General features: G+C 41.3%; 1 protein-coding gene across 1 annotated transcript in view; it reads right to left on the bottom strand.

The window, feature by feature from the left end:
* DNER (delta/notch like EGF repeat containing) overlaps positions 1-18,493 on the bottom strand; it is a 322,779-nt gene that overhangs the window by 69,306 nt on the left and 234,980 nt on the right. The window contains exon 8 of the mRNA XM_060151911.1: positions 101-325. Coding sequence (XP_060007894.1) covers positions 101-325 — 225 coding nt within the window. The remainder of the gene's footprint in view (positions 1-100; positions 326-18,493) is intronic.

The raw sequence follows: 18,493 nt of genomic DNA, 5'->3' as shown, positions 1-18,493 counted from the left end.
GGTAAGCCCATACAGCGGGCCAACCTGTGCTCAGATGCAAAAGTTGAAAGCCTTTGAGATTGGGGAAAGAAAGGACTTCCGGTCCATGCGTCGTACCCACCTGGGTCACAGAGGCATTTATAGCTGGTGCCCACGCTGCGGCATGTGCCATGGGCGCAGGGGCTGAGCGCACAGAAGTCCACGAGCTGCGCGCAGGCTGGGCCCGTGAAGCCCGCACTGCAGCTGCAGCCGAAGTGCAGCCCCTCGGCGTAGCAGGTCCCGTTGTTCTGGCAGGGCCCCGAGGCGCAGGGGTCCACCTTCTCCTCGCAGGCAGCGCCCAGGTAGCCTATGGGAAGATGCAGAAGCCGGGAGGGGTAAAAAAATTAAACCGCATTACACTTAATAACCAAGAAACTGGGGCTGCTGTTCTTAACTCTTCTCCACTGTGAACTGATTAATGCACAACCCAACAAGGTGGGTTTACTTAGCTTTGGTAACCGGGGGTTACATTATGAAGCCCTGTGCTTCCATTTTGGTTGAAATACAACACATATGATTGCTTAGATGTACAGGGACATACATATATTTATATGTATACGTGTGCAGGTGTGTATGTATAGACTAGAAAGATGCCAAAAATAAATTAGTAGTGATTCAGGAAGGTGGGATTGGGGTCAGTGGAGGGATTTCACCTCTTATTTAATACACATTGCTGGGGGAATTTATTCCTTATTTTGTTTTAATAGATAAAGATATAATCCTGAATTTAAAAATGAAAACCCATATAAAATAGTGAACAATGACAAAATCTTTCTCCCATCTTTCTCCCTTTGTCCCTCACTCCCTTCTCTAGAAGCACCCACCGTTAGCAGTTTCTTTAATACATGTTTTTCAAAAATGTGGTTATTGTAATGAAAAACGAACTGTGGTGTAGTCATGCAATGCAATACCATTTGGCAACAAAAAGGAATTAAGTTCTGACATGTGCTCCAACGTGGATGAACCTAAAAAACATATGCTAAGCGACAGAAGCCAAATACAAAAGACCATACATTGTATAATTCCATTTATAAGGAATGTCCAGGAAAAGTAAATCTATAGATATAGAGAATAGATAAGTAGATGCCTGGGGCTGACGTGGAAAGAGAAATTGACCAAAAATGGGCATGAAGGGTCTGCTAGGGTTGACGTAATGTCCTAATATTGGATTGTGAATTGTGGTGACGGCTGCACAACGCTGTATATTTACTAAAAAGCACCGAATTGTACCCTTAAAATGCATGAAATTTATGATATGTAAATGGTACCTCAATAAGGGTTTAATTTTTAAAAATTTTAAATGTGCTTCTTGTGCAGCTGATTTATTTTGTTTTGTGTATGCGTTTCAGAATTCCTCAATTTAAAAAATCATACATACTCTTACTGTATAGCACAGGGAACCATAGTAAATATCTTGTAATGAACTATGATAGAAAAGAATCTGAAATATATATATATATATATAACTAAATCATTTTGCTGTACACCAGAAACTAACACAACATTGTAAATCAACTATACTTCAATTAAAAAATTTTTTTAATTGTACAGACATATATACGTGAATCTATAGGTCTGTGTGTCCAAGTAAGTGTTTAACAATACTTTGGTAAAACCTATTCTTTTAATATTTTAAGAGCAGTTTGAAAATTAAGTGAAGACTATTCAAGTTTTAGAAACAAATTTAAATAATTTTTCTCATATACAGTTCTTATTCCAATATTCTACTTCGCTTTTCTTATCTAGATTTAAATTTATGTTAACCATCTTCACACAGAACTCTCAGCAATATTGGTAATTTTTGTTGTTCAGGACACAGTGAATATATAAAACAAACAAAAATAGTTCCCAGACTTCATCTAAAGCATCACTTATAAATTGTCATAATCAACTTGATATTTTTCTGTACAGAAATAGAAAATTTTTTTAAAAATCCAATGTTATTCAACATCTTATAAACTTCTCTGTAGCTTTGACATTTTAAATATCATACTAAAAATGTACCACACAATCAGTTTTAATAACACTTGAATTCTCCAAAGAGTCCCTTTGCAGCCAAGAGAGGTATTTAACTCCATCCTTCATGAGATGTATTCCATTTCCCTCTGAATGAAAAGAACATAAACACATTTCACCCTATGACAAACTGAACAACCAAGGCAAGTCCTGACCTCTCTCATCTTCTACTACCTCACCCCAAAAACAGGGCTGAAATTATTTTCTTCGTAAAGTCGTTGTGGGTTCTAAAATGACATATATCCAAATTCCTAGAACAGTTCCCCGGTCCAATGCTGAATGAATGAATGAATGAATGAAAGAAAAATGGTAATAATAAAAGCAACAGCTGACATCCACTAGGGGCTGAGATGCACCAGACAGTTCTAAGCCTTCACATGCATTATTTCATTTAGCCCTGGGGTAACTGCATGATATTAGTAGCCCCATTTTACAGATGAGAGGATGATGACAGAGAAATGTGAGGTATCCTGTTCAAGTCTACTCAGCTAGTGGGTGGCAGAGCTAGGCTACAAGGCCCAAGCTCTTAATTCTCCACTATACCGCACAGAAGAGAAGTCAATAACGCCCAATTAAGAAAACGTTATGATGTGTAAACATAACGAGGACTTGTGTTACTATTCTTTTTTTTTTTGGGGGGCTGTGTTGGGTCTTCATTTTTGTGCGAGGGCTTTCTCTCGTTGCAGCAAGCGGGGGCCACTCTTCATCGCGGTGCGCAGGCCTCTCACTGTCGCGGCCTCTCTTGTTGCAGAGCACAGGCTCCAGATGCGCAGGCTCAGTAGTTGTGGCTCACGGGCTTAGTTGCTCCGCGGCATATGGGATCTTTCCGGACCAGGGCTCGTACCCATGTCCCCCGCATTAGCAGGCAGATTCTTAACCACTGCGCCACCAGGGAAGCCCCTGTGTTTCTATTCTGCTTGGATATTGGTGAAAGAAGAAATAAGAGACTTACCAATCAAGTCAAAATAAAGGAAAAATGAATTTTAGGAAAGTAATCACTCTACATTCACATTGATATACTCGGTTACAAATATTAATATGATCCACATAGAATACTCCAAGTTGAAAGAATGGTGGATAAAAAGGTGAGGAGATGTGAAGGATCATGACTCTGGGGAGAGCCAATATTTCAATGAGGCCAAGAGGAGATGGAAAGCAAGCATAAATGAGGGCACTGGTCAGAGGCCACATCATGAACATCTTACATGCCACACTAAGGAGATTGCACTTCATTCTAAGGTCACTGGACATCAACTATTTGCGTGGTTTTGATATGCTTAATTGCAAGCAACGTGGAGAGTGTATTAGTGGAGTCTGAGACTGGAAAGAGGAAACCAGGTGTTTACTAGAGTAACTGAAGTGAGAGGTCATAAGGACCAATTTGTAGCAATAGGGATAAAGAATGTGAGGCAGATTGGACAATTATTTTACAAGTAACATAACATTGTTAGTTCAGGGACCAATTGGATGGTAGAAGAACTGAAGAGAGGGCAGGGCCTAGGGACACAATGTAACAGGAGTCAAAAACTCAAATGCCAGCAGGAGTCCAGCAGACCATGTTGATGAAGGAAGCGGGCCAACTGTAAGGCAGTAGGGAGTGGCAGGGACTGTGGCAAGCTGGAAAACTCATGGCCTTCCAAAGGGGGTGGCCACCACCCCCCTGCAGCCAACTGCTGCCATTTGAATGTGAGGCCAGTTACCAGATCTTCTAAATTTTCAAGAACTATCTGAAATCCAGATTCTTGTTTGAACCCTTACTATTTTAAAATGTTGATAAGTCATTTCTCTGGTAAATAAAACATATCTGAGGGCCCTGTTTATGTGGTTTCTCAGTGTGACTTAATGTTAAGCACGGGCTTTGGAGCCAAAAGGAACTGGGTTCAAAAACCATCTCTGCGCACTAAACTGTGGGACCGTGGGCAAGTACTCAATCACCCTCATCTGTTTCATGGAGTGGAGATAGTAATGCCCACAACATATGGCTTTTATGAAGCCTAAATATAAAGATCTATGGCAAACATTTGGTACAGTGACTGGCAAATAGTCACTGTTCAATAAGAAGCAGCAATAATTGCAGTGTGATTCCCAGGTTTTCCAGATTAATGGTGGTGGTGTTGTTACCAATTGCAATGGAAAATACAGGAGGAGATTCCCAGGGGAGGCTTATGATTCCCAGGGGAGGAACAGACAGACAGATGGACGGGTGGATGGATAGACAAGTGGATGGACAGATGGATGGATAAGTTTTAAGAAAGATAAGAGGAAAACCAGGAGAGGAAGGTGTCACTGAAAACAATGGAAAAGAGAACATCAAAAAGGGAGTTGTCAAAAATGTCACCGAACCCTGCCTAGAAGCCAGGTGAGCTGGCCCAAGCTAGCCCGCTAGAAGCCAGGTGAGCTGGCCCAAGCTAGCCCGTTAGAAGACAAGAGACCTCGTGAATCAAAGCAAGCCAGTCCAGTGAGGCCACCCAAGACCAGACAGCCACCAAGCAATCTGGCCTGTGACCGGCTGAAATACAGCCCACATTGCCAACCCACAACAAGCATGAGCTAAATAAATGATTGTTGTTTTTACCACGAAGTTTTGAGGTGGTTTGTTATGCAGCAAAAGCTAACTGATACAATGTAATAGGAGACACAGCATTACATCTAAGCAGTAATGTGGGCCAGAAGGAAACTTTTGTTTTGCTCTGCTTTATGTAAAAGACTTGAAAGAGGAATTGATTATGTACTAGAAGAAACTTTAACTAAAGAAGGAATCAATAAATCCTTGTTGAATATCTAAAAGGTTCACTGCTGTTGAATCAGGAATCCTGCATTTTATTACTATTAAAATTTCCCTTTTCTTACCTTTTCAAGAAAGTAGAAAAACAAGATGAGATGCAAATAATATTTATATTTTCAGAGAATCCTAATATACCTCAGTATATACTGAAGAGAGAAGACACCTTTGACATATTATTCAGTCTAAAAATATATAATGTAATATAAAATGCCATTCTGTTATAAAGGATGATGACAAAGCAAAAATGAATTCAAGGTGTATCTCAATACACTTTATGGAGAGAGGGCAGGGCCTAGGGACATGTGATATAGGGTGATTATGGGATAATTTTCCTAGCTCACAAGATTATTAATGAACATTAGAAAGGGGATTCACAGATTAAATGCTGAGCCAATTTTCAAAATACTATTTGTTATGGACTAAATGTTTGTGTTCCCTCAAAATTAATATGTTGAAGTCCTACCCCAAAATGTGATGGCATTAGGAGGTGGGGTCTTTGGGGGGTAATTAGGATTAGATGAGGGTGGAACCCCCATGATGGGGGTTGTAAGAAGAAGACACACCAGAGCTTCCTCTTTCTGCCACTAAGGACACAGCAAGAAGGCAGCCAACTGCAAGTGAGGAAGAGAGCCCTCACTAGAACCTGACCATGCTGGCATCCTTATCTCAGACTTCCCAGCCTCCATAACTGTGACAAATAAATGTCTGTTGTTCAAGCCACCCAGTCAGTAGTATTTTTTTATGGAAGTTTGAGCTGACCAAGACACTGTTGCTTTGATCAGCAAATTCTCTATTTCCTTCTATCACCTAAGCAATTGTTATTCTCTTACTCATATAACATTGTTTTCTAAGTGACTCACATCTTCTTCAGCCACCTCTTAAATGACCTTCCTAAGAGAGAAAAGAACAAACTTTCATAACCCAAAGAATTCAGGGCCAGGAAACCAAAGCTTGAATCTTCTTACTAGTGTATGACCTTGAGCAAGGTACTTAATCATTTTGTGCTTTAATTTCCTTACCTAAAATATGGGGATGACCCCTGATGTGTAGGATCAAATAAAACTGTATGTGGAACTCAATAAATGTTGGATTCTCCTTCCTTTGAGCAGTGCTTCTGGGGAAATTCCAAGTTGCCTGTGTCCAGAGTTTGTGGTTAGGGAAACTGGAAAGAAGCTGGCCTGTCAGCCAATCTCTGGAACACAGTCAAATTTCACATTTGCATGAATCCTTCATGGTGGAGTCCTGAGTACATCTAAGAGCGAGTGTCCTGGAATCAGAGGTGCTCAGGTACCTTTCTCTAAACACACACACAGTTATTGGGCCATCCGGTGAGGCTGATGCGTGGAGGTGGGGTCCTAGAGCAAACAGCTGAGGGAGGAGGGGACGAGCAGAAGCATCCGTGACAGTCTTTCTGTACAGGCTCAAAAGGACAGTCTGTTGAAACTGTTTATTAATGGCTAACACCTGTACATACCAGGCACTGTTCCAAGAGTTTCAACTATATTAACTCATTTAGTCCTGGCATCAGTTCTATGAGCTAAGTACTATCATTTCCTTTTCAGATGGAGAAACAGACACAGAGACAGATCAAGCAACTTGACCAAGGTTACACAGCTAGTAAACAGCAGCAATAGGATTTGAACCCAGGCAGTCTGACTCCCAAATACAAGCTCCAGACCATTACTCTTTGCTGTAATACTTGATATCTGGGCTGTAGTAAACTTAGCAGAATACCAGGATACAAAGTCAATATACAAAAAATAAATTATATTTCTACTCTCTAGTAGTAAGTGACCATAAATTTTTGAAAATTTAAACAGCACTTACCATATTATTAAAAAGCATAAAATACTTAGGAATAAATTTAACAATAGCTATGTAAGTCCTCTACACTGAAAACTACAAAACACTGCTTAGAGAAATTAAAAACACCCAATGAATGAAGAGCTATACCATATTCATGAATTAGAAGGCTCAATATTATTAAGATGCAAATTGATTCACTGCAATACCGATCAAAATCTCAGCTAGCTTCTTTTTGTACAAATTAACAAGGTGACTCTATAATTTATATCAACATGCAAGGGACCTAGAACACCCAAAACAATATAGAAAAAAAAAAAAAAGGACAGATTTGGAGAATTTACACTAGCTGACTTCAAAACTTAGTATAAGGCTATAGTAATCAAATCATGATTACTGGGGTGTCTACTGTTTGCAATTCAATAAATCAAATTCTGATTGATAAACCATACCAGCACGATCAAGTAACCAGCTCTTGTATGTCTTAGCTTCCGCATTTGTTAAGAATGGAGATTACAGAATAGCTGTATATATCAAGTAGTTATAGTTGTGCTAGCAGAGAGAAAGAGAGGAATTGTGGTGCTAATAGTAACAGTAAATGTTGAATTCTTATTATATACCAGATACTACGTGAAGCAATTGGTATCTATCTTTTATTTATCACAACCACTGAATCAATTGGGGACTACTACTATCCACTTTTACAGAAGAAGGCTTAGAGACTTTATATTAGGGAACTAGTCCCCCAGGGACACTCAGTAAGTGGGAAAAGCAATTTCAAAGTAAGATCTATCTGAAACCACATCTGTGCTCTTAAGCCCCATGTTAGGCTTCCTTGCATAAGAGTTTGCATAAAAGCACTTGAAAAGTTGAAGGTGCTATGCTAGCATAAGAAATTAGGGCCAGAATAGAGCCATTGGTGTCCTAAATTCTTAAATTTAAGGCAGCTTTAGAAAACGGAAATTACTTAGCAATGATGAATTTTGAACGCAATGCATTTGAAATGTCCTGAACCTGACTAGTTCTCAGTATTTCCAATATCACATGGAATATATTTTTAAAATACAAGGATAAAACTTGAATCCTAAGGAGTAAACATATCGCATACCACCTTACTTACCAACTCCTTATAAAATCAAGTCATCTTTAAAATCACCCAAATATAAAAAAAAAATCATCCAAGTATCAAATTTAGAGCCATGATGCCAACCCATGCAAGCATGACCTTCCAATGTGTTGATCCAGGCCCGATGTTGACTCGTTTATGGTTCTTGCTACAGTGCATGCTACAGGGGCATTAATGTGTAATTTTTTGAAATTTTTATAACTAGCTTGTAAACATGATACTGATCACAGAAAGCTTGAATATTGAGTGAATGTAGTTTCAAAAGTTAAACTGCAGCCCAGATAAGAAACGTTGTATATTCAATATCTAGATATATAAATATAAGTACCTTTGGAAGTGATCCCAAACTCAGATATAGTGGTATATGAATCCGATTTCTCTGTATAAAAATATGGAAGTTGATGACCCAAGGCTACGACAAAGGCTGGTACAAAATGCAGCTGTGCACTGAATTTTCAGGGTGCAGGGCAGTTCTGAGAGTGCTGGTGGAAAGATGTTTTATACCACACGGTAGAAATGGCCTTGGATCATCTATAGCTGAGATTCAGCCAGAACACATTTCATCTTTCCAAGAAACATTCTAAAAATGAACCAAGATTCTCATTCACTCTATTTTCTCCTCTGCCTCTCCCTCCATCCTCTCTCTCTCAACACAGACACACATTACAGATAAACAGCTTTAAACTCCATCTCCAATAGTAGGAACTTTTCTGCATTTTCCTGTTCCTGAATAATGTTACAAGTCTAAAAGCAATTATTTTAGATAGCCTTTGGTAAAGTTTCTCTTTTTATTAGCATAACTCTTTAAGAACTTTGGTCAGTCTTTCAATAATGTCTTAAGGTAAATATTTCTGAGAATTCCTCTTGCAGAATATGCAAACCAAATTGGTTATGGTAGCAAAGGCAAGAGGGGTGAAAAACAAAATTTCACATTCTTGGGATCAGCTATGTTCCTGGATACATTCAAACTCCAAAACATGAAGAACTCTATATAGGAGAACACGTGAAATACAGCTTTGTGGAATACTGTAATATAAGTAATAAAAATAATAATAGTAATGTCTCTGAGCTAAAAGATTAGTAAATTACTGGATGCTAATGGACTAGTATATCTGGATTTACAATCCTACTTGAAGAACAGAAAATGAAAAACTATTTGATAACGTTAACCTAAAGGTGCAGAGAGGATGCTGAAGATGGTGAGACTTCTTGTTTGGAATAGTTTATTTCAAACCATACGAACCTCACATGATGGACATCAGGAAATATTGGAAGGAAAACACAGTAGCTCCAGAGAAAACCTCTATTTCAAACACAAGGAAGTAACTTCAAAGAGACTTGGGCTTCCCTGGTGGTGCAGTGGTTGAGAGTCTGCCTGGCGATGCAGGGGACACGAGTTCATGCCCCGGTCCGGGAAGATCCCACATGCCACGGAGCAGCTGGGCCTGTGAGCCATGGCCGCTGAGCCTGCGCTCCGCAGTGGGAGAGGCCACAACAGTGAGAGGCCCGCGTACCGCAAAAAAAAAAAAAAAAAAAAGAGACTTAAAACAACCCATTGCAACAAGAAGAAAGTTTAGAAAAGGATGAAAGATTTAAGGATTAAATTGGAAAATAAAACAGAACTGCAAAAGAAATCTAAGCAATGAGAGGCTAATGAAAAAACTATGATTTAGCTAGTTGACTGCTGCTTCAGATTTTGTATTTGAACCAGTATTTATATGAATATGCCTGCTCAACATTTATTATGTAAAGAAAAAAACCAACACCCTTGAAATATACACGTTATGGAAATCAGATATTTAAGACCAAAAGAAAACATTTCCAGAAGATTTTAAATTACAAGACAATAAAGTCACTCTATGTAGAAAGCTACTGAGAGGTCAGAAGTTTCTGCAATATTAATAAGGGAAATATGGAATAAAGCATTCCTTCCATGAACCTGAACATTTCATCTGCACTGCCAAAGTTACAATTCTTTCTCTCCTCACCTATTATAATAGTTTCCTGTGATGAGATTCCCTGTTCTATCTTACCCCTATGACCAATTCTCCAAATAGCAATGAGCATAATTTACTTAAAATGTAAATATTATCATGGCTTCCAATTGCTCTTAGAATAAAATTTGACCTCCCTCCCATAAGCATCAAGTCCTGTGGGCTAGGACTCAGCTGACCACTCTGGCCCCTCTCTCTCTAGGAGCCAGCCCACTGGCCTCCATTCAGTTCCCCAGAAGACAAGCTACTCCCCACGCAGAGCCCTGCAACATGGCCTGGACACTGCTGCTCCTAACTGCTTCACAACTGGCTCCTTTCGGTTCTCGGCTTCAACGTTAAGACAGACAGGACTTTTCTGATCACCCCATTCTAGGTACCCCTTTCTTATTGTGTAACAGTGTCCTGCTCACCACCTTCATAGCACTTCCTTGAATTTGCAGTGACGTAGTTGTGGATTTCCTGTCGTCTGTCTCCCAGCCCACATGACCACGGACTTCCCGGGGAAGGAGCCATGCTAGCTCCTCTCAACCTTGAGCCCCAGCACCCAGCACAGCGGCCACACTGTAAATATTTATGCAATACACAGACAAACGAATGGACACACTCTAACAGATTCATTACACACTAGGGTAATGAGTAAAACAGGATTGATAAATATGTTTTAGGTTTGGGGAGTTACAATGAGGAAATATGAAAAAGATGATTGGTCAATTGTTGTTTTAATGACAGAGGTATAAATGAATCATCACTGAATCAAGATGAAGGTAGACAATGTGGTTCATCTAAGGGGTTTGATGAGCTGCAAAGGGAAGCAAAGATAAAGAAGAGCTTTGACTCTCAAAAAACTCATTCTCTAACTGAAGAGGCCAGAAGGGCACATGTAGGACGATGAAGGAACAACTTGAGGCCTTTTTTTTTGCTTTCTGCAAACGTTTTACTGAACGATTCCAGTGTGGTGTGAGGTTGGAGGGACCGGCCCAGGCTGTCAACATGGGATCAGTGTGTGCAGCACAGGCTCTAGAGTGGCAGTGATTCCAAAGAAAGATGGCTTATTACCGGGGTGGGGCAGGCCAGGAAAACCTCGTGGGAGAGCTGGGTTTTGTGCTGGGCTTCAAAGAAAAGCCCAAGATTTGGCTGCGCAGAGAAGGACGAGGAATGATATTAGAATCAGAGAAGACGTTCTGGCTGATGTTTATGGAAAACTTAATTGGAACCACATTTGTTCTGGTTCTAAGAAAGCAGACAGTTATGTAAGATAAGGAGGAAAAAGGGGGAATATCTAGGAAAAGCAGTTACTTTTGTAAAGTAAAAGGCCCAAGGCGATTACATATAAAATGTGGCTTTTAATTTTTAAGAAAAGCCATTTGAGAGAGTAAAAACCACTTGAAGGACTTTCTCTTTAGGAGACTAGAAAGACAAATTTAGATCTAAGACAGGAAAATGAAAAATAACTAGGAAATAGAGGAATGTTAAATCAACTTTTCCCCAGTTCAGTCTAAATAGAGAGAAGGCAGAAGAGATGAAAATTATTTAAAGTAGATGAATTATATGAGCAAAAATAATTGGCTATTAACAATGGAAATTTAGAGGTTTAGTCAGAAGGTTCTGCGATTTCCTTTGGGCATTCATTCATCTAACCTGTACTAATTGAGACCAACCATGTACCAGGCACTGCTCAAGACCTTATATTCTGGTGAGAAAAACAAATAAAAAGATAAGTAAATATATATCATTAGCTAGTGCTACATGGTACTGAAGCAGGTAAGGGGCAGAGAATAATGGGGGTCATCTTAAATAGTGTAGTTAGGGAGACCTAAATGACCAGAGGGCATGAGCCACATTCAAGCCGGAGGGAGGGTTCCAGCAGGTGCAAATGCCCAAGGAGCAAGTTGTGTCCAGAGGGGAATGGCGCCCCCTGCAGGACAATTCTCAAGTAATTGGTGTGTTTTAAGAACAACAAGCCACCGGCAAAGAGTAGCAAGAAATGATGCTGGAGAGGCAAGCAGGGATGTGTGGGCCCTGGACCACATTTTTTTTTTTTTTTTTTGGCGGTACGCGGGCCTCTCACCGTTGTGGCCTCTCCCGTTGCGGAGCACAGGCTCCGGACACGCAGGCTCAGCGGCCAAGGCTCACGGGCCCAGCCCCTCCGCGGCATGTGGGATCCTCTCGGACCGGGGCACGAACCCATGTCCCCTGCATCAGCAGGCGGACTTTCAACCACTGCGCCACCAGGGAAGCCCTGGACCACATTGTCGATGGCAGATCACCAAGGTTTGAGAGACGGGGAGTGAAAACATGGGCTTTCCATTTGAGAAGGATTACTTTGGCTATTGTGTGGAGAATAGACTGCAGGAGACAAGAATGAATCAGAAAGAGAAGCCAGGAAGCTTTCAAGGAGTCCAGACAGAGCTGGAACCTGGAAGAACCCAAGAGGCTGGGAATCTTGGGCAAATGATGTAACCATTCTCTCTGACATGAAAAACAGGAACATTTCCCTGTGAGAGAGTCAGAGGATTGCCTTCCACATGTAAGAAGGATCTTGATGTCTCAACTCATGGAAATTCTAAGTCTGGAGAAAAATTAAAAAAGAAAAAAAAAGATAGGAACTAAGAAATGGGACGTGCAAGGGCGACACAGGTCCTGAATACCCACCATATATTACCCAGCAAGTCCATGAGACAGGAATTATGTTTTATATAGTATGAAACTGAGACCCAGAAGGGTTAAGTAACTTGACCAAAGCCATCTGGTAAGTGACAGAACTGAAATTCAACACAAGTCTGTCCCTCTCCAAGGACTTAACGAATTTTTAGCCTCAGTTTCTTCATCTGCTTTTTTAAAAAATAACACTCATTTTCATGAATTTTAAATGGGCTGATGTGTAGAAACGCCTAGTTTCCACTTCCACACAAAGAAAATCAAAGGGGTGCTAGGTTCTGTTGCTAGGTTTGCCCATGTCGAGACCATACCAGGCATAGGGCCATTATCCCCTTCCTTGTGGCTGTCAAGGCTGCTGTTGGCAAAGAAGGCTTTACAGAAACTTTCTGGGCCGCTCCGAGTAATTAATCCCTGAGGGAACTCTGCAACTCTGCTCTTCAAGCGAGTGGCTCTCAACCCCGGCTGCACTGGAACCACCTGGAGAGTTTTTAAAATTTCAGTGCCTGGTTCCCACCTCTGGAGCTACTAACTTAATTGGCCTGAGGTGTGGCCTGCCATCAGGATTTTTTAAGGAGGATCCACCTTTCCTTTACACAGTTTTTTCCTCTGCTGGTAGCCACAGTGTTTCTTTCTATCTGGTCCTGAGGAGGGAAATGCATACACTATTAAGAAGTTTCATAACTATCTTTTTCCCCCAACCAAGACAGATTTAATCTTTGCATGTGGTATGACAGCACTCTACTGCTACAGTATTTATTTACTGCTTTTAACGCCCCAAATTCCATTATCATTTATTTTGACAACTGTGCACCAATTTTCCTCTTTTCTTAAACCAACACGCCTCTTTCCTCAGTCCTTATACTTCGGATGAAATGGACCCCAAATGCCAGCTCCAAGGGTGACTTTGTGTCTAAAGCCTGGCTCGCCAAAGTATTCCATACCATGGCCGCATTGGTTCAGGGCTGGGCAAATGTCTCAATTCGAAACAATCCAAGTCAGCCTCACGGCTTTTGATTTATTGGGAGAAGACAAACTCTGCTCCAGCCATTCTGACAATGGATCCAACACAGGAAAGGAGAGATAAGATTGTTGGAGAGATAAAAACTCAGGCTTGATGATATTAAGCCCCTGGATCAAGCCATCTTGAGTTCATCCTGCATATTTGTTACATGAGCCAATGCACTCTCTCTTTTTTTTTCACTAGCCTATTTGAATTGGATTGTTTGTTACTTTAAAATCAAGATTTTTAAAGGATACAGAGATGCTCTAAAAATTATCTTGTATGGAAAACAAAAGGCTATCACCTAACCTAGCCAATCCTCCTAATAAACATATAATAATAATTAAAAAACATAAATGTATGATAAGAATAAGAGGAAAATGGCTTCCCTGGTGGCACAGTGGTTGAGAGTCCGCCTGCCGATGCAGGGGACATGGGTTGCTGCCCTGGTCCGGGAAGATCGCAGCTGGGCCCGTGAGCCATGGCCGCTGAGCCTGCGCGTCCGGAGCCTGTGCTCCGCGATGGGAGAGGCCACAACAGTGAGAGGCCCGCGTATCGCAAAAAAAAAAAAAAGAATAAAGGGAATGAAAGACAGACACAGAGGAACAGCTGTGGTCTGAAGAAATGGGGTAGAACAAGAAAAGCTTTCATGAGCATATTTAGGAGTTAGATATAATTGGATTCTTTTAGAATTCTCAAAGACTGCAAATAAAAGATAAGCATCGTTCAGGTGTTTTCTAATTGATTGGTATTTCTTCAACTGAGTCTCATCTCTGCACCTGGACCACAAGGTTTCTGGGTTTGTAAAAGTTAAATACAACTTTGTAAGCCCTTTAAACAAGTAGTTCTAGTTCTAGTTCTAGAAGTTTGTCCCACAGAACTAGATGAACAAATGCATAAAAAACACGTGTATGAAAAGTTCTCTGCGGCAGATAAAAAACAGCAAAAAGCAAAAAATCAAAAATGAATAAATGTCCCTTTGGCAGACTCCACTTCCTCAGTGATTCTTAGAAGCTGACGTTCCTCATTCTGTCCCGGCCCCTCTTCTCTTCCCCTCCGTGTTCTTTCCTGGGGGGTCTCACACATGCCTGTGGCTGGAATTAAGACCTGTAAGTAGAAACCCCCTGAACTGACCTTTCCAGCCTGGTTCTCTCCCCCACGCTCAGGTTCATTTTTCATTTGACAATTTCACAATTCCCTCTGACTCTTCCATGGGCTTCTTGTGCTCATGTCTTATCCTCCCCTCTCAAAGCTGCTCACTACCCAAGAGCACCCCCATACAAGAAGGTGCCTGCACCTTCTGAAAGCTGGCTTGCTCTGCCTGGCCCCACTCCTCCTCTCACAGCCAATCTGCCATGTCCGTCTGTCTCCATGGTACCACTCTAACTCATTCCACTATGCAGTTCACCTAAATTACAAGAGACTCCTAACAGGTTTCTCTGATTCTCGAACTCCTCTGGTCCCTTCTTCTCACTTCAGCCACAGTAATCCCTCCCAAATGTTAAAGTTCTGCCCTTCCCGGGCTAAGACTATTCCTGAAGTTACTCTCAGGTGACGCCCAATCACGTTAGCATGGTGTTTAAAGGCCCACCTGAGCTGGCTCCTGCGATGTCTCCAGGCTTTACTGTCCTTCCATCACATTCTGTGTCACAGCTCTGCAGAACATCTTTTTGTTCCTCAAACATGCCACCCTCTCCCCTGCCTCATGCTGTTGGTTCTCTCTTCCCAGGAGGATCTTTCCTCTGCCCGCAGCCCTCACTGATGCACCTTGCTGTTGCTTCTCCTTCGGGTCTTGGCTGAAACATCAGCATCCTTGGAACACTTCCTGACTTTCCTCCCAGGCCCCAGTCTCAGTGAGGCTTCCCTGTTCTCAACCACCCAATCACCCCAACACAGCTCCATCAGAGCCTTGGTCATATCTTCATACCCGCTATTCCATAAGCACCAAGAGCTAAAGCCCTACCTGTCTTATTCACTCCCGGAGCCCGTGATTAGCCGCCACAAGACAGGTAATCAATAAATGGCATGTGAATGATTAAGTCTTTTAAGTACATAATGCCACATTCGTATGATGGAATAAAACACAGCCATTAATAACCACCCTTTAGAAAAATAATTAACAATATAAGATTATTTGAAACACAGTGTTCACTTTTAGAAAATCATTACAAAAGAGAATGCACAGCGAGATCCAATTTGTTTTCTAAAAAGTGTGTTAAAAAGATTTCAAAGAGGGCTTCCCTGGTGGTGCAGTGGTTGGGAGTCCGCCTGCCGATGCAGGGGACGCGGGTTCGTGCCCCGGTCCGGGAGGATCCCACGTGCCGTGGAGCGGCTGGGCCCGTGGGCCATGGCCACTGAGCCTGCGCGTCTGGAGCCTGTGCTCCGCAGCGGGAGAGGCCACGGCGGTGAGAGGCCCGCGTACCAAAAAAAAAAAAAAAAAAAAAAAAAAAGATTTCAAAGATGTTCACCTAAAATTTAAATGATCTTTTTTAAGGATAGAATTGTAGGGGTTTTTATTCTTTGAGCTTATCTGAGCATAGATTCCTTTGATAATCAAGAAAAAATGATAAAAATTACGTAAAAATGTTATATAAAGTCCTGGGCTGTAACAGAAAAGAGAGTCATAGTCGAACGCAGTGACAATGACCAGTGGTGAGTAGATCATCCCATGGGAAGGCCCTGGATCATAGTGACCAGAAGTATTGCTAAGTGTAGAATAGTTAGGAGTTGAAAATGAGGAAAGGACTCTAAAAATGGCAAATTCTTCATAGAAATTACAATAAAATATAATTGGGTCAATTTAAAAGAACATTTCAGTTGCGTCCATGACCTGGCTATTGTAATTAGTGCTGCGATGAACGCTGGGGTGCATGTGTCTTTTTGACTTATGGTTTTCTCTGGGTATATGCCCAATAGTGGGATTGCTGGGTCAAATGGTAATTCTATTTTTAGTTTTTTAAGGAACCTCCATACTGTTCTCCATAGTGGCTGAACTTAAATGTCCATCTACAGATGTATAGATAAAGATGTGGGGGGTGTGTGTGTGTGTGTGTGTGTGTATACACACACACAATGGAATATTACTCAGTCATAAAAAGGAATGAAACTGGGTCATTTGTAGAGACCTCGATGGACCTAGAAACTGTCATACAGAGTGCAGAAGTCAGAAGTCAGAAAGAGAAAAACAAGTATCGTATATTAACGCATATATGTGGAATCTAGGAAAATGGTACAGATGAACCAGTTTGCAAGGCAGAAATAGAGACAAAGATGTAGAGAACAAACATATGGACACCACGGGGGAAGCGGGGCATGGATGAATTCGGAGATTGAGATTGACATATATACACTATATGTAAAAAATAGATAATTAATAAGAACCTGCTGTCTAGCACAGGGAACTCTACTTCACTGTACAGCAGAAACTAACACAACACTGTAAAACAACTACACCCCAACAAAAATAAGAATAAAAAAATAAAAGAAGAACAGTGGGAAAATACCTGCAGAAAGGGGTTATATTAAGAAGGAGAAGCCTAAGTATCTATCTTCAGCTGCCTTTTCTCAATATAATATTAGGTCACATGAAATGAGAACTAGATTGGAAAAACAGAGTCGAAGAAAAGTTTACTGAATCAAAAATAGAATATGATAAAGTCATAAACAAGCATCCTTTTACTTTCCCAGCTTTATTTGTTCAATTTCTCTCAGACCTCGGTCTCTCTGTCAGTCCCACTTTAATATGCTGTAGGAGTCAGAGCCTAGATCTGAATAGTTCAGAATCAGACCCTGGACTGTATTGTGTGGTATTTTGGTCCAAGTTAGACAAAAATTTCACTCTAGCCTCCTCCGACTATTATGGTGTAGAGTTGGGGAATGTATAAGGAGATAAAATCTGCTGCAAGAAAAAATAAAAATTCCATTTATTTCTAGGGTATTTGTGTTTCTATTGCAAAGCATCTTTGTTGCTTTTAAGAATAATTATATGGACATTCTGCTTCTGATATGGAAAAGTAAGCTTTGAACAAACAGACTGTCCCACAAATAACTCTGAACTCCAGACCAAAAAACCCTACACCTACCTCATGACTCTGAAGGTGAACAAGAGCAGGCAAGTTTTGAAGAGGAGTCCAAATATGGAAGCAGCAAACAGCATGGGCTGAGTTCCATGTCTGGGGAGCCCACCCTGCAGGCATTCTCAGCTGGGACTATGGCCCAGGGAGACCAAGACACTAGCATCAAATCTGCTCTTTCTGTCCAAAGGAACCCCATGAAGGAGCCCAGGACAGTCACCCCATGAGGAGTGAGGAGGTCCTGGGGAAGAAGAGAACCAGAGAAGGGGACCCCCAAAGTCTTTATCTGAACTCTTCTCGTGTCTCTGGGTGATCCCTAAACCATACACGAATGGGGCACTGAAAGGATGAGATCCAAACCCTCGCCTCACCGCTGCTATTAGTAAGTTTGCAATGAACCTGGTTACAGTAGTGAACACTGGTTAATCCATCTTGGCTACAGTTTCCTCCCACATAAAATGATACTGCTGCAACTGTTTCCAGCTATTTACTTACTCATGCATTCAACATGGCTCACAGGTACTCTAGTGCTAGGTGCTCCATGGATACAGAAGAAGTTGAGCATCACTGCCTTGAGGGAGTCTACAGTCCCGTGAGAAAATGCAGACATGCACCCAAACAGCTCTCACACAAGGCAGAACCTGATCAGAGAAGGAGCTTGGTGCAGCAGAGAGAACACGGACTCCAGAACCAGACAAAGCCGAGCTTGTGCCTTGGGTCCACCAAGACCTAGAGCCTCGGGATCTGCCCTGTACAGCAGTTGTGGGGATTAAATAATGGCATTCGTATTAATCACTCTCTGCTAGGCACTTTCTGTGCACTGTATACTCATTTAGTTCTTATAACAGCTCATTGGGTAGATATTAATACCACCCACCCTCTAGAAATGCAGAAAATAAGGTATAGGGAATTTCAGTTTACTTGCCCAAGGTCACCAAGTGCTAAGTGATCAAAGAGATTCAAACTCAAGTCTGCTCGAGCCCCAGCTGTGAGCTGCTGTTTTGTTGAATAATAACTTCA

The sequence above is a fragment of the Lagenorhynchus albirostris genome, chromosome 6, assembly GCF_949774975.1.
Source record: "Lagenorhynchus albirostris chromosome 6, mLagAlb1.1, whole genome shotgun sequence".
NCBI classification, from domain to species: domain Eukaryota; kingdom Metazoa; phylum Chordata; class Mammalia; order Artiodactyla; family Delphinidae; genus Lagenorhynchus; species Lagenorhynchus albirostris.
The sequence above is the reverse complement of the archived record's forward strand: the minus strand, read 5'-3'. Positions and strand labels throughout refer to the sequence as shown.